The 15,998-nt window shown below is 37.9% G+C and overlaps 1 protein-coding gene across 9 annotated transcripts in view; it reads right to left on the minus strand.

The window, feature by feature from the left end:
* egg (SET domain bifurcated histone lysine methyltransferase eggless) overlaps positions 1-15,998 on the minus strand; it is a 318,317-nt gene that overhangs the window by 141,619 nt on the left and 160,700 nt on the right. For all 9 annotated transcript variants that reach the window (XM_085820928.1, XM_085820924.1, XM_085820920.1 and 6 more), the window contains 2 exons: positions 9,793-10,026; positions 2,910-2,982 (listed from right to left, as the gene is read on the minus strand). In XM_085820928.1, the coding sequence (XP_085677054.1) occupies positions 2,910-2,982; positions 9,793-10,012 (293 nt within the window). In that variant the 5' untranslated portion in view covers positions 10,013-10,026. The remainder of the gene's footprint in view (positions 1-2,909; positions 2,983-9,792; positions 10,027-15,998) is intronic.

Raw genomic sequence — 15,998 nt, forward strand, 5'->3', positions numbered from 1 at the left:
ACTTTTAATTCTAGAAATTCAGCCCTTATACTCAAATCACTATATGCATAATTTCTCAAGTTCTTTGGAATACATAGAGTAAAACAAAACCAGATGGTCTCTTAAAAAAATGTTTAAAAAAATCAGCAATTTACAAAGGTGAACAGAATGAGATACGAGATGGATCCTACATAATTATAAGAAATGGGGAAAATGCAATCTCCCCTTTAAGGATGCTAGAAACCCTTTTATTTGTGGTAACAAATTGATAAACTGCTCAAGCATGTTTCCCTTGCTCAGCCAACAAACCTCAATGTCCAAGAGAAGATCAGTAAATTGTATATCTTCATTTTCCAAAAGCAGTTTAAATAGTCTATGTTGCACTCCACTCTTCTGCATTATTGAAATTATTATTTTTGTAACAATTGTGATAACATCTTGAAATTCCATGATTTTTGCACACAATGATTGATGTATAATGCAGTGATATACAATAAATTTTGGGGAAAAAAAAGATCTTGTTGGCATAAAGCAATGAATCCAATAATCTTCTCTGCCATGATTTGCGTACTGCCAGATGTTATCAAGATAATTTTCCAGATAGTATTTTAGAGTGAATCAAAAATATATTTAGTGCACAAAATAAATCCTTTCCTTGTGTGCGCTCTCCTTAAGCTGCAAGATTTTGTTTTCTTCTTTTATGGTAAAACTGTCAAAGACCATCTTGACATTCAATGCCAGTTGTGCTGTGTCTGTTATATCTTTCGATTCATAAATTGAAAAAGAAAAAGTAAAGCTAACTGGTAATTAGACGTAAGACCTATCTGGTCAAAGGGGGGAAAAATGACTTTGTTCATATTTTTTATCACTTGGGATTCTAAGTGACCTGAAATTGTTTTAGTTTTTGTAACAGTTCTAGCTGACAACTGCATGGCATTTATGACACACAGTTCCTTTTTTCTTCATAAAATCTGCAAAAAGTATGTCTGTAGATTCCAACTCTAGGGTACTCAGAAAGTAACTTACATTTTAGAATAAAAAAACAAAAGAATGTAAAAATTTTTTATTATTTACATTTCAAAGGCACATTATTCAGCTATTTTTCTAATAATCTCCAAAGAAATTAAGACACTTATCATTTAATGGCACATGAGCTTGTTAATTGCATCACCATAGAAAGTTGCCACATGAGGCTTCAACCGTGCACGAATGCCCAAATGCAGTTCCTTGTCATCGTCGAAGCACTGTGTTGTAAGCCAGGCACACACCAGTGACAACCTTCACCCAAGTCTTGTCTCCTGTTATGACATGATCAAGAAGTGAGTCACTGCTTCTGGTACGGCTCCAGAAATTTCAAAGTTGCTGCCTTCCAGTGCTTTTTGTGATCTTCTGACAAGAGTTTTAATATGCATCTGGCACAAAACTTGTGATAGCCTAGATCTTATATTACAACACCAAGCAACAAAGTTCATGAAATTTGAAGAAACCCTGAAAGTGGGAGCTCCGAAATTGTGAAGTGGTGAATAGTGTGAATCTTTTCATCAATTTTCTCTGCAAGTTCACCATTAATAATGCTTGGCCAGACACTTTGCGCTTCCTCGTGAAAATTTGTGCAACCATTTTTAAACATGATGCACCATTGTCTCACTCCGGCTTCCCTGATTACATCATTTCCATACATGGTAAAAAGTTCCCCATAAATTTCAGTTGGTTTCTGTTTTTTTTTGCGAACAGAAATCTAATCACTGATTGCACTTTACAAGGGGTGGGATTTTCTATTGCCGCACATATTTTAAACATTCACAGTGAACAAAGCAGAAGCAATATGTGCCAAAACAAGTACAAGCAGATGCATAAGGATGCAGTAGACACTCCGACACCAAGATGGGGATACTAGTACTATCTCTTAAGGCACAGCAGCGAAACTAAGTTACTTTGTGAATAGCCCTCATATTATTGCTGCATCCACATATGCCTTTTTTTCTTTAAAAGTATATGTGAAATCTAAATCGACTGTTGCTGTCTTTGATGTTTCCAAATCATTTTGTAAAAATAGACTGCTGCTTCAAAATCAATGACTTTCACGATATAATTCTATTTCTAATTTAGTTCAGAAAGTTCAGGATAAACCGGGTCATACTTCGGATGCACCATTTTAAAATGTCTTTCAAGGTTACTCTTCTTTAGAACTGCAACACTTTTGTTGCATAAAAAGTACATATATTTGACTTTATGATTTATAAAGCAAAAACTGGCACTCCCATTGTTCATTAAAATTTATAACTCCATGCTTGCTTAGCTTTGTGTCATCTTCTCTGTAAGTAAACATTCTGGATGATTAGAGAGTACATATACATTGCATACTTTGTAATTATTGACTTGACTGCCTGTCTAAAAGTCGGAAATTAAAAGTATGTTACTAATTAATCAAAACTGTCACAGACAAACAAAGTAGACAGATGTCTTGTTTTGCACCTGCTAAGTCTTTCTGCCAACATGCACTGTGTTGCCAACCAACAATCTCAACTGTCAGTCAATGCCTTGTATGAACCAATTTCTCATGTTCAAAGGTTTCACCTCCCAATGTAAAAACAACTTGAGTGTTTTTATTGCAATCAAATGAGAAACGACTTTTGCTCTACCTATGCAATAATATTAGTATATCTATTTATGCAATAATGTTAGTATAATGCAATGATATTATTCTAAAATACCTTTTAGTTAGCTGAATTTTCTTCAACCTACTTCTGTAAGAAAAGGTATACAGTGTACAACTTTCCTCTCTCAATTTTCAAGCAATAGAATTTGAGAAAAAATAAAGGAAAATATACTAGTAAATATAGACATTCACAAAAAATTCAATATAGAGAATAAGGCTTTCTATCATTACTGCAAAATAATTTTAGTTCTACATAATAGTTAATTCTTACTTGAAAAGGAAATTCTTGTTAGCAATAAAACTTTTTATTTTGTTTGAAAATTCTTCTGCTTGATGAACCACACCTGCAAGTTGTAAATCAATAAAATAAGATGCTTGGAATGTAAATATTACAATGTTAAATAAAATAAGTAATACCAGTAAAAGGGCACTAATTTAAATTATTTGTGTTACATGATTCCCTATTTTAGAGTTTAAATTATCACAAATTTTAAAAGAAAATGAAAATGCTTTCATTTGTTAGGATTTGATTTAAAAAATACTTTATTTTATTATAAATAGAAGTATATTGAAAGGTTTATACATAATAGTTGGGAAATAAACAATAAAACTAAAATATGGTACATTTTTCAATGACCATTTTAGCGCTTATAAACTAGCGTACAGGTTTTCGCCACTGCCTTCAAAGCTATACACTGATGAGCCAAAACATTATGACCATCATCACACTTTTCAACGAACTCGTCTGGATGGTATGTGATTAATTGGGGGGTATGTGATTAATTGGGAATGGTATTTAACTGCTCCTGGAGAAGGTAACGAATCATTCTTGCACTTACATTTATTTGCAAGTGACGGGAAACGTTGCTGATCTAAGCGAATTTGACACAGGGTAGACTTATTGGCCTAAAGACTCGGATCGAAATTTCACAACTGGTAAATTGTTTACAATCTGCCATCGTTAGTATTTACGCAGAGTGGATAAATGATGGTGAAACCAGCAATAGATGCCAAGGTTTAGGACGACCACACGTCATCAAAGAAAAAGAACATCACAGTATGTCCCCTTTGTGTGGATGTTGGAGACTATCCACACAGCAAAATCAGCGCCAGACAGTTACTCAGCTGGCAGCCAAACATAATGCAGGTTCAAGTGCAAGTGCAAAGGTCAGCGGGCACTGTTGATTATGGGACTGCATAGCAGTTATCCCGCTCATTAGCCTATGTTGACCAAGCACTACTGACAACTAAGCTTACAGTAGGCCCAGGAACATCGAGACTGGACCATGGATAATGGAAGACAGTTAAGTTGCTCAGTCTGATGAATCATGATTTCTCATTCATCACGTTGGTCGTGTCAGGGTATGCCATCTTCCAGGCAAATGGTTGCTCCCACGTTTTCATCAGGTGATACACAGGGTGGTGGTGGTGCCTTGGGGGTAACTTAATGGGCAGCTCTGGGACCCCCAGTTGTCGCAGAACAGACCATGAAAGCTGTTGACTATCTAAACATAACTGCGGATCAGTTGCACCCTTACATTGCATCTATCTTCCCAACTTGAAATAGACTCTTTCAGCAGGACAATGCCATATGTCACAAGGCTCGAATTGTGTTGAAGTAGTTCAATAAGCAAAAGGATGAATTCCAATTAATGCCCTGACACCCTAACTCGCAGAACCTTAAATTGATAAAGCACATTTGGGATGTCATGAAGCAGCAGTTCAGAACTCAAAAACCTATCTAAAAATATCTCAACTTTGTGTGACGGCTGCTTAGACATTTAGTACAACCTGTCTCCAGTCATCTACCAAGAACTTGCGGCTTCCATGCCAAGGCGAGCTGCAACTGTTTTGCAGACCAAAGGTTGTGCAATACATTACTGAGTTAGGTGGTCATAACGTTCACTGTATGCCTTTCTATCATACTCGAGGGGATGCTGGGTCTGACCATAGATGAAAAGTTCCCATGGATACTACATTTTAGGGCAGTGCACTTAAAATTAAAAACCCAAGAAACTGCCAACAAAAGGTGCAGACTGGGGACTGAAACCTTACACTCTCAAAATTCCTTACCAAACTGTAGTGGAAAAGATAGCAACCTATGGGGCTGCAATCTGGGCCTCGCCTACGAGTAGTAAGAAAATCAGTCTTCCGAAAAGAAGCATACAATGCCCCTTCATCCTGGCTATCACCAAATGCTATCAAACAATAGCAACAGTGATGGCTACCTTCCCAGTAGGACTTATCCCATTACAAATCAGGGCCAAGCAGGAAGCAACAATTACACCAGTCCTTCAGCTATGGGAAGGTACCACCTACAGGTCACAGCACCATAATCCAAATGCCTACAAAAAGAAACTGCTCTTCCATGCCATCCACCCATCTGACTATGGGAAAGGTTTTATAACACACATGTCAATGCTGGCTGCACCCAGCACAACAGATAGCCGAATCATCTACACAGATGGCTCAAAGATAGATGATACGGTTGGCTGTGGCTTAACCATCATGTACCACTCCCAAGTCCTACATACATGGAAGGGCTACCTGAAAACTGACAATTTGGTTTTCCAGGTGGAAGCAGCTGCAATACTCTAGACCATAGGAATGACCAGCCAACTTCCAGGCTCTCATGTCAACATCCTCACAGACAGCCTCTCGACCATTTATGCAATGCCCCCAACTCATTGCCGAGATTCAAAAACTGCTGAAAGAGATGTCCAAATCCAAGCAGATTTTCATTTTGTAGATTAAGGCACACACCCAGATCCAGGGAAATGAGGAAGCAGACAGGCTTGTCAAAGAAGCAGCTGGTAATATTGAAGCACAAGTACTGACACTCAAACTTCCATGGTCACACCTAAAACATGGGCAGTAACATGGGCAGCGGCACAACAACAATGGGAGTCTATCCCTCAGGGCAAAACACACTCACGATTTCTTTCACAAAGTATCGACTGAACGGATGGTGTGTCAGCCATTTTATTACAACATTTGTTAGCGACCACCAGCCATATCCAACTTACCTTCGGGAAAGAAGATTCTTGACATCAGAGACGTGTATGTAGCGCCACTGGCACCCCTGACCATTATCTTACCACATGCCCTCTCACCGAGCAATAGCACATTCAACAGTCAGACAATGCAACACCTCATAAACACTTCCTCATTAAACTAGCGTTCATCGAGAAACTGAAGCAGTTGATGGACAAACTGGAAGGACTGGGCATGGACTTTTGCAATGCAGAGTAGCAAGTTCGTTTCAGTTAGTAAATACATGAAACATAAGCAAATGCAATGTACTAAAAATACAGAAACCACACAACTAGATGCCCAATGGATACATATAATGCACATAACTGACCTGCACGGTGTAAATGGGTTATACGCAAGAGATCACTATAAATATGTATTTCAACTCCACTATGTGGAAACTACTATTTATCCCAACAAGTGCACAACATGAACATGGCATAGTTATACAACAATCTCCTGTGTAATGCCTGATACATAGCACATAAGTAATATGCAAAAATAACTGATTCCTATGCAAGTAATTATGCAACTGATATGTAAAAATTGGTCTTTATGTACTTATATGTAATTAACTGCTATGTAATATGTCATATGGCATATTGTATTAATATTTATAAGCATCTGTAAATAACCGCTATAAATGATGTAAGGTATATTGCAATAGTATATATATATATAATCAGCATATAACCAACGTACAATATGTAAGTGCGTACAATATGTAATATAATACAGGTAAGTGTATGTTTAATGCATGTTTAACAATTAAGTGTATGTTAAATGTCTGTTATGTTTATGTTCAGTGTTTAACTGTCAAGTGCACAGTAAGTATTTATTGATCGAAACAATATGCAAGTGTATGTTTAATGGTTAAGTGTATGTTAAATAAGCTTATGCTCAGTGTTTAATTGTGAAGTGTACAGTATATGTAAGTATTTGTTAAACGAAGCATAATCTGTAAATGTATTGTTTAACAGTTAAGAGTACGTTAAATGCTAGTTAAGTTTATGTACACTGTCTAACTGTCCAATTCCCAGTATATGTAAGTATATGCTGAATGAAGCATAATATGTAAGTGTACATGGCCATGCCATTCTACTTCCAATTTTTTCCCCCCGATAAACTCCCAATGCAGTCCTTGTGGGGGTGGCAGGAGTGTGTTGTCCTAGGCAGTTGCATGGTCTGGACCACACCCAAATAGTCTGTGAACTGCCGGGTGTCCGGTTCTGCTCTCACCTGTCACCTATCATGGTAGAGTCTCATCAATATTAGAGTTAACTTCAAATAATTTTAACTTTAGCATAATCTGCTCTATGTGTAGCCCATACATGCCAACGTAAGTTAGCATGCTCTAAAAGGTCAGTCAGGTGGCTATAGGCCCTGAGGTACGTATTCCAAGGCCAGAGGCCTCTTCTAGTATAATACTTAAAAGTTCCTATTTAACATAGATAGCATATCTTGATGAACAATAGCATTTAAATAGTTGAAGTTATAGCAAATAAAAATGATGAGCAAAATATAGCAAGTTTAAGCATTGGTTGTAGAATTATATCAATTTGAAAAGATAAATGAGTCAAAGTTCAGCAATGAAGTGCGAAGATGGCATGCGACAGTTACAATGTAGTGAGAAGATGGCATGCAGCAGTTGCAACGTCAGTGCTCAAATATTCCAATGTAAGGCATGCAGCAGAGTGCTATAGTCACATGATAAGGAAGGAGTCAGGAGTTTGGTGATTGGCTGCTAAAAGAAGAGATGAGTAACCAGCGTGTATATGCTTTGTATGGGAAGAAAGGGGTATTTGCCAAAATATATACCAGAAGGCAGTAAATTTGGTGTATGAATTAAGCAAAATTAAGAGAAATTAAATGAAACAATACAATGAAATGTAAGAATAAGAATATGATAAAAAAAAAGTAGGTCATATACATAAGTGGGGTCTTTTCAATACCATACAATTTTGAAACAATTTTGCCAAGAGAAAATAATGGATATTTAACTTAAATTTCTTAAGACTGCACGAGGCCACAGCTTGCTCCTGTCATCACTTGGGTCATTAATCAAGCACTGGAATGGAATGATTTTACACACAGTTGATTTTTTCATAAAACATTATAGCAACTTTTGCTATATACTCTGCAATTGTTTCAATACAAAATTTTGCATAGATTTTTAGCGTTCCTATGGAACCATCACGCTTTAGAGCAATTTGATGTAATAATTTACACTAACTTGGATTTTATTAACCGTAGTGTTACAGCCTAATCCCCAGACAAGCAGGGCATATGTAATAACCAGGTGAAGCACGGTTTTATAGATGAGTACTTTATTTTCTAAAGAGAGAATGGAGTTCTGAAGATTCTGTTTCTTCCCCTTGCTGCCTGGGAAAGGAGCATCTTGCAGTTCCTCAAAAATTCAAAACCAAACCTTAGAGCACAATTTCAAAATAAGTAATGGACTAACATTTTAAATAATAAATGCTGTTCAAGGAATTCATTATATATATATAAAAAAAGGGGGTATCAAACATACTTTTATTTTCAGTACATTAAAAGCTTTGCATTTTTTATGATACACTCATATTCATAACCACATTCTTTAGCTAACAATTCTTATTTTTATTTAAGTCAATATCATGGATATTGATCAGCAAAGTTAAACCTCTTCGTGTATTTATTACAGATACAGTACAAAGTCCATAATCCAGACTAATCGAGACTTCGGCAATTCCGGATTAGGGGTTTTTCCAGATTATAGATCATCAATTTAAATCTGGTAAGATAGCATGCAGAAATTAAACAATTAAAAATATGAAACAATAATTTATGAAATAAAGAGCAATTATGTTCTAAAGGGTATCAAAATTTACAAAAAAAAAAAAAAAAACTGAATATTTATTTGTTTACTTTATTAAACGTTTCTTTCAATGTAAGTTGTTTAAGTTGCTTCTTTTTTTGTGCTAATACTTTCTCTTTAATTCTATAAACAGACATAATTTCTTGTTCAGTTACAAAGTTCCACTGTTCAAGTCTTGTAATTGCTGTGTCGAGAAAACCGACTAACTTGTCAATCGAACTTTTTTTCAATAACCTCTCTGTCACTTTCTTCACTATTGGAAGTAGTATTTTCTGCATCTAGAACCATACTACAGATTTCGCCATCTGTTAATTGATTGATGATTGGGGCATTGTCGTCACAATAAAAAATTTCTGTTATAATCATCTTCATTTATTACCGCTTCTCCACATTTCTTTACAAAATCCAATGACTGGAAAATTTCACCTATAGTTTGTGATGTATGAAAACCTTCAAATTCGCGGCTATCATCTTCATCGTCCTCACCATAAAATATGGTAGCTAGCCATAAATTATGCCAAGCATTTTTTAACGTATCTGGAGAAACATCTTCCCAATGTCCATGCGTATTTGTAAACACATTATGCACATGCGTAAAGCACACACACACACAAAAAAAAAATTGTGGCTTTGAGGTCCGGATTATAGATGATTCCGGGTAATGAACATACAGATTATGGACTTTGTACTGTATTAATAATTTACTAAAGTACTACAGTTATTAAAGCATTAAATATACAATAGTTACTTATGTACAGTTATTATTAACTTTCAAGCACCCAGCCCTTCTACTCAGCCCTAGGCACAATGCTTTTCAGAGGCTCTCAGTGTTGCTTTACTCACCTCAAAGAAAATGATAATAGAATTATGGGAAAAATTAGATCTTGGAAAAGAACAAAATGATTCACAGGCTCTATAAAACCTGTGCCCCTAGGCCTGGCTTTGTACTAGGCAGTAATTGGGCCCTATTTCTATTTTGACAAGAAAAGCATTTCCATTATAAAGTTCGAATCATGTTTGCAAAGCTAAACTGCATGGGGTGGATGGGAAAAGAAATTTTATGGCTACTCTTATTCTAATTTTCCTCCTAATGTGTGATGAGGTACTTAAAACATTAATTATGAAACAGCAAAATGATGTCACATTCCGAAACAGAAGAATTTGTTATGCAGCAGATAACACACTATGAATACATTTAAATTCAAATGAAGACAGGACTAATATTACTAGAAAATTAACATTCAAAATAGCAATTTGCACTCACCTTCAAGATTTGTAGTAAGATCTGATAATGATTGTAAATAGACAGCATTTTCTGCTTTGCATTTTGTAGCCGTTAGTTGTTTGAGTTTATTAAACCAGAGGTCATCGATAAAAGGTTTGTTATTTGCATCTTTAAAGTTTATTTTTAATTTTCTACAGCCAGAAATCTGTCCAGTTCTTCCATTTTCAAAACCCATCAGACCATTTGCTTGGGTTTGCATTTTCAGAAGTGGAGCTGTAAAATCGTAAAGCCTTTAATCAAATGCATAGAAAATAATATACATAAATACACTCTTTTGCAAAAAAATCGAAGCAACATGAAGGAAGTGCTTGTTTTTGATGATATTGAATATGTGTATAGCTCATACACAGACAATAAAATGATTAAAAAATCAATATCATAGTACCTGTTCACGGAGCACAATCACCCATTGAGTACTCAAATTAGCAGTTGATTGAACCGTCCCTGGTGGCAATACATGCTTGTATTCGTCAAGGCAAGGAGTGGTAGAGGTTCCTAATGTCATCCTGCGACATTTTGCCACGCATTCATCAGTTGTCGCTCCAGATTTGCGATATTTTGTAGTACCCGAATGTGACGGCATAGTATATCCCAGACACGCTCGATTAGTGAAAGGTCTGGTGACCTTGCTGGCCAAGGAAGAGTACCAACCGCATGGAGACAGTCCAGAGACATGCAAGCGGTACGTGGCCTGGCATTATCTTGTTGGAAAATGGCCCCAGGATGGCGTGCCATGAAGGGGAATGCAACCGGCCGTAGGATGGTATCGACATATTAAAAGTTACGGTAAAGATGTACGGAGGATGACTAAAGATAACCTGCTATCATGAGAAACAGCGCCCCATACCGTCACACCAGGGGTTATGGCTGTATGCCTTTGTAAAACAAAGACTAATTGGGACCGCTGGTCCAATCCCCTCCAGACACGAACAAGGTGGTTATCTGCCTCAAGAATGAAGCGGGATTCATCGCTGAACACTATACGATGCCACTCTGATGGCAACCATGATGATCAGCTATAACACCACTTCAGACGACTCTGCTGATGTTGTGGGTCAAAGGCAAACGTCTTAAAGGCCTCTGTGAGCATAACCCCGCCTCAGACATGCGCAGTGAGATGGTGTACGGTATCACGGGAGGTACAGACATGGCTGTAGTGCTTTGAATAGTCGACAATGATTCGTTGGGGCAGTATGGGGCTGGTGAACAACCATCCTATCATACCTTGCATTTTTGTGCTCCATGGCCTTCCAGAGCCTTCATTTCATCAGCAATATCCTTGTAGCAACCACTGCTGCCAACATCTTTGCACAGCAGTGTTTGTACACTGCAGATGGCGGTCTGTTGCTCGCTATGACCACAAAGCTTCACGCAATGGCAGCAACAAAAAAGATAAATTTTCCGCCTCTGTTACTGGTTTTATACTTTGCGAATTGTGCACTAAAAATGCACGCTATGATCACAATTCTTGTTCATTTGCCTTGAAACTTTGTTCTTTTGCATGTCCGGTGAAGATGTGTTTGCATACCAAATTTTGTCATGTTCGCAAATGTCCTTCTTGGTGCTTAGATTTTTATATACATATTAAAAAGAAAAAGAATTTTTATTCAAATTTCATATTTATATATATTGCAAACATTTTAAATCCATTCAAAGCAAACCTTTAAGATGATTTAAGATAACAAAATAATTCTGCCCCTATTTCTTTAAAAAACTGGAAAAATTAAAATGCGATAAATTTCAAAGACTGTGATAAAATGGTAGACAAAGTATTAAAAGAAAAATGCAAATCCTCAGAAAACACATCAACTAATAAGGAAAATAATGAAAATGAAGCAGAATTAGAAACAGACCTCAAACTGCTGTCCTGAAAAGTTATCATCATTAGTGTGCCAGAGACAGTTCTGAAGTGGATTTGTAATCTACAACCTAGAAGAATGTTTCCCAAATATGTTAACTGCATTGAGAGTTCTACCGACTCTGTCTGTTTCAGTTAAGGGTGAGAGCATATTTTCAAAATTGAAAATACTTAAAAATTACTTGTGATCAAGTATGAATCAGGAAATACTGAATGGTTTGGCAATTACTTCAATTGAAAACCGATACTGCACAATCAATTAATATTGACGATTTGCAGGAGGAATTTGTAAAGATACACACCCAACGTATTTCTTTCATATGGCATTAGTTTCATTCGTGTACACGCAACTTTAATATAAAAACCTTGTATGAAGTAATTTTTGAATCTGCATAATTTTTTGTTTATATATACAATATATCTTCCTATTACTTCATATTTTTGCAGCATTTTGCACAAAAAATTTTTAAGTACGTCACATTACTTGTTAGTTTTTCAATTTCTATTTCGATTATATATTTGGTGGTCGTGTGCTTAATGCATGATATAATTAAAGAAAATAAGAGTAGACAATCTCCTATAACAAAAGAATATATTAAGTACTAAATTACAATTTAAATTACATTGCAGAGATCAACACAGAGCTCGGAACACAGTTCATGGTACCGTCGCGTACAGTTGTCTCACGAGAAGTCTGAGTGAGTAATGACATCGCTTTGCTGCTACGGTTAAGAACTGGATTTTACACGTGGCACCATCTCATGAATAGAAGTTGAAGTATCTGTCGGAACGCCACAGTACTCCCCCCCCCAAGCACCATCGGTACGTTATAAGTACTTTGGGTTAAATTTAACCTTTCTTCCAGATCTGGTAGTTTTAGGTTGCTCTTTAACGGGATGTAAGCTTTTTTCCGGGAGTGATGTTGATGAGGAAGTTGTTGGATCTTGCATTAGAAATGCTGGTTTGAGACGATCGATTCCAATCACTGATTGTTTGCCATTGCAGATGATGGTGAAATGTTTCGGTGTTCGTTTGAAAACTTTGAATGGACCATCATATGAAGGTGTAGTAAAGTTGGCTTAATTGCATCGTTGCGCACGAATACGTGCGAAGATGTCTCAAGCGCAGGATGAACAAAATAGCTTGGCTGGTTATGCAAAGATGCTGGGGTTGGCGAGATATTGCTCATGGTCTCACGTAAACGTTGAAGGAATGTTGGAGGGTCGATAACTGGAGTACATTCTGGGTGAAAGAATTCACCTGGCAGACGGAGGGTTGCACCATATAACATTTCAGCACAAGTGCTACCAATGTCTTCTTTGAATGCTGTGCGAAGACCAAGCAAGACTAGGGGTAAGGCTTCTGTCCAGTGTGTGCTACTGTGGCACTTCAGACCTTGTCTGAGAGATCGGTGAAAGCGTTCTACCATCCCATTTCCAGATGGATGGTATGGTGTTGTGCGAATATGGCGAATGCCAAGAAGAGAGGTGAGGGATGCGAACAAGTGACATTGAAATTGTCGGCCTTAGTCAGTAGTGATGGTGGTAGGCATGCCAAATCTTGAAAGCCACTGGGAGATGAATGCTCGAGCTACAGTTTCAGCCGATATATTTTCAATAGGAATGGCTTCAGGCCATCTTGTGTACCGATCAATACAAGTGAGGAGGTAAGTGTAACCATTTGAAGGAGGCAATGGGCCAACCAAATCTAAGGGCACATGATCAAAGCGTCTTGCTGGAAGGTTAAATTGTTGAATGGGGCTGTGAGTGTGACGGGATACTTTACACCGTTGACATCTAATACATGAACGAGTCCATTCTGTGATGTCTTGATTCATTGCTGGCCAGACAAATCTGTCTGCAATCAGCTTTTTGGTGGCCCGGATTCCAGGATGTGCCAAATTGTGCAAGGCATTAAACACTTCACGTCTAAAATTGACAGGAATATAGGGACGTATTCTATTGTTCTCTATATCACAGTAAATTTTAAGCGTTGGATCAATGTGCAGCGGTTGTAACTGAAGGGAGGTTTGTGGATTTGAGATTAGATTCTTGAGTTCCTCATCATGCAATTGAGCTTTTGCAATTTCAGAGAAATTTCAGAGAGAGTAGTGAGGTTGATATTGTTTACCCGAGACAAGGCATCAGCGACACAATTATCAGTACCAGAAACATATCCGATATCTGCACTAAACTGGGCGATGAAATCCAGATGTCGAAGCTGATGAGGAGAACATGAGACAGTTTTTTCTAAAAGCGAAGATTAATGGTCGATGATCGGTGAAAATGATGAACTCGTGTCCTTTGAAGTTGTGCCGGAAGTATTTAACAGCACAGTACACAGCAAGTAGCTCCCTGTCATATGTGCTGTATTTCCTTTCTGCAGTAGTAAGTTTTCTGGAGAAGAATGCCATTGGGGAAAGTCCTTTAGTGGTATGGGCTTGAAGCACTGCTCCTATGGCCGTGTCAGATGCATCTACCATTATAGAGAGCTGATCACTAGGTGAGTGATAAGAAAGTGTGGCTGCATTTGCCAGATCGTGTTTGCATTGCACGAATGCTGCAGATGCAGATTCAGTCCAAGGGACAGCTCGTTGATCATTTTTTTTTCGCTATTCTTCATAAACTCGTGTAGGCAGGCTTGTGTTTTTGCGGCATTTGGCAGAAAGCGTCGGTAGAAATTTAACATTGCTAGAAAACGCTTCAGTTCAGAGATGGTTTTGGGCTGAGGTAGGTCGTTAATTGCTTTGACTCTTTCCGGTAAAGGTTTGACTACATTCTGGGTGATAAGACATCCAAGAAAGGAAACTGAGGGTTGACCAAGTACACATTTGGATGGATTTAGTTTTAATCCATGATCTTTAAGGCGAGTGAAAATCTGACGCAGATGTTGAAAATGTTCTTCCACATCTGTAGATGCAACCAGGATATCATCAAAATATGGGATGCAGAAATCGAGGCCAGACAGTACTTGGTGTATGAAACATTGAAATGTTTGGCCAGCATTGCGAAGGCCAAATGGCATATATAAGTACTCAAAGAGACCAAATGGTGTAGTCACTGCGGTCTTGGGCACATCTTCAGCATGCACTGGGATCTGATGATATGCTCTGGCACGATCGAGGGTAGAAAATATGTTTGTTCCATGAAAAAGATGGATTAAGTCGACGATAATCTCCACAAGGCCGCCAGTCACCATTAGACTTTTTAACCATGTGAAGTGGACTGGCCCATGGACTTTTAGATGGGCGAATGGTTCCCTGTGCTAGAATGAATTCAAATTCTTTGCTAGCAGCTTTTAGCATCTCTGGAGAAAGACGATGTGGCTTGGAAAATACAGGTGGGCCATGTGTTTCAATGTGATGATACACTTCTGGCTGATGAGTATGCTGCCCTGATTTGGATGGGTTTAAAATGTCAGGGAATTCTGCTAATAACCGATGAAACCGTGTGCTGCCCGATACAACACTTATGTTGGTAGGTACGTTCGATATGTGAGAAGCTTGGCCCTGTAATGTCAGCTGAGTTGTAGCATCAATTAAGCAATTATTCTTGACATCCACTAGAAGGTGGAAATGTGTCAAGAAGTCGACACCAATAATTGCTTGAGTTACATCCGCAATAAAAAAAGGCCAGTTGAAAGTCCGGCGCAAGTTTAAATCAAGTGTCAATAGTTTGGTGCCGTAAGTTGCAATTTGGGTACCATTGGCTGCATACAGTACAAGTTTATTAAGTTGGTGAGCATTTGTTTTAGTTCTCGGGAGCACTGATATGTCAGCTCCAGTATCTACTAGAAAACATAACTGAGTTGAACGATCAGCCAGTACTATTCTGTCGATGTGGCGGACATTCTGTTGGCCAGCAGAAGACTGCCCATTTAGTTTCCCGCTTGTTCAAAAGTGCATGGAGGGGCACACTTGCGAGCTTGAGCGCCAAAATTCATATGATAAAAACATATGCCACTTGTGGGTTCTTTGTACTGCGTTCGAGTATTGTGACGAGATCGACTCCTGCTTCGAGCACGAAATTTATTACGTGGGCCCTGATTTGATCGATTGTATCTCCGGAAGCATGAAGACTTGTAGAGAGTTCAGATACTTTTTTGGTCAATTCAGCCACTTGTTGTTCGAGGGCTGAACTGGAAGGTGCAGCATTAGCAGCACTGACATAAGCTGGAGTAACAAGTTCATTAATTTTGTCAGCCATTGCTGCTAAACGGGTTAGATCTTCATTGGAAGCAGCAAGAATTATTTGTATGTTATTAGGGAGACGCGAAAGCCAGAGTGACTTCAACAAGTCGTCACTAAAATGGCTTCCTGCCAGATCAC

The sequence above is a fragment of the Stegodyphus dumicola genome, chromosome 7 (assembly GCF_044657685.1).
Source record: "Stegodyphus dumicola isolate Sdum_Otavi_A_Nest chromosome 7, ASM4465768v1".
Taxonomy (NCBI): Eukaryota; Metazoa; Arthropoda; class Arachnida; order Araneae; family Eresidae; genus Stegodyphus; species Stegodyphus dumicola.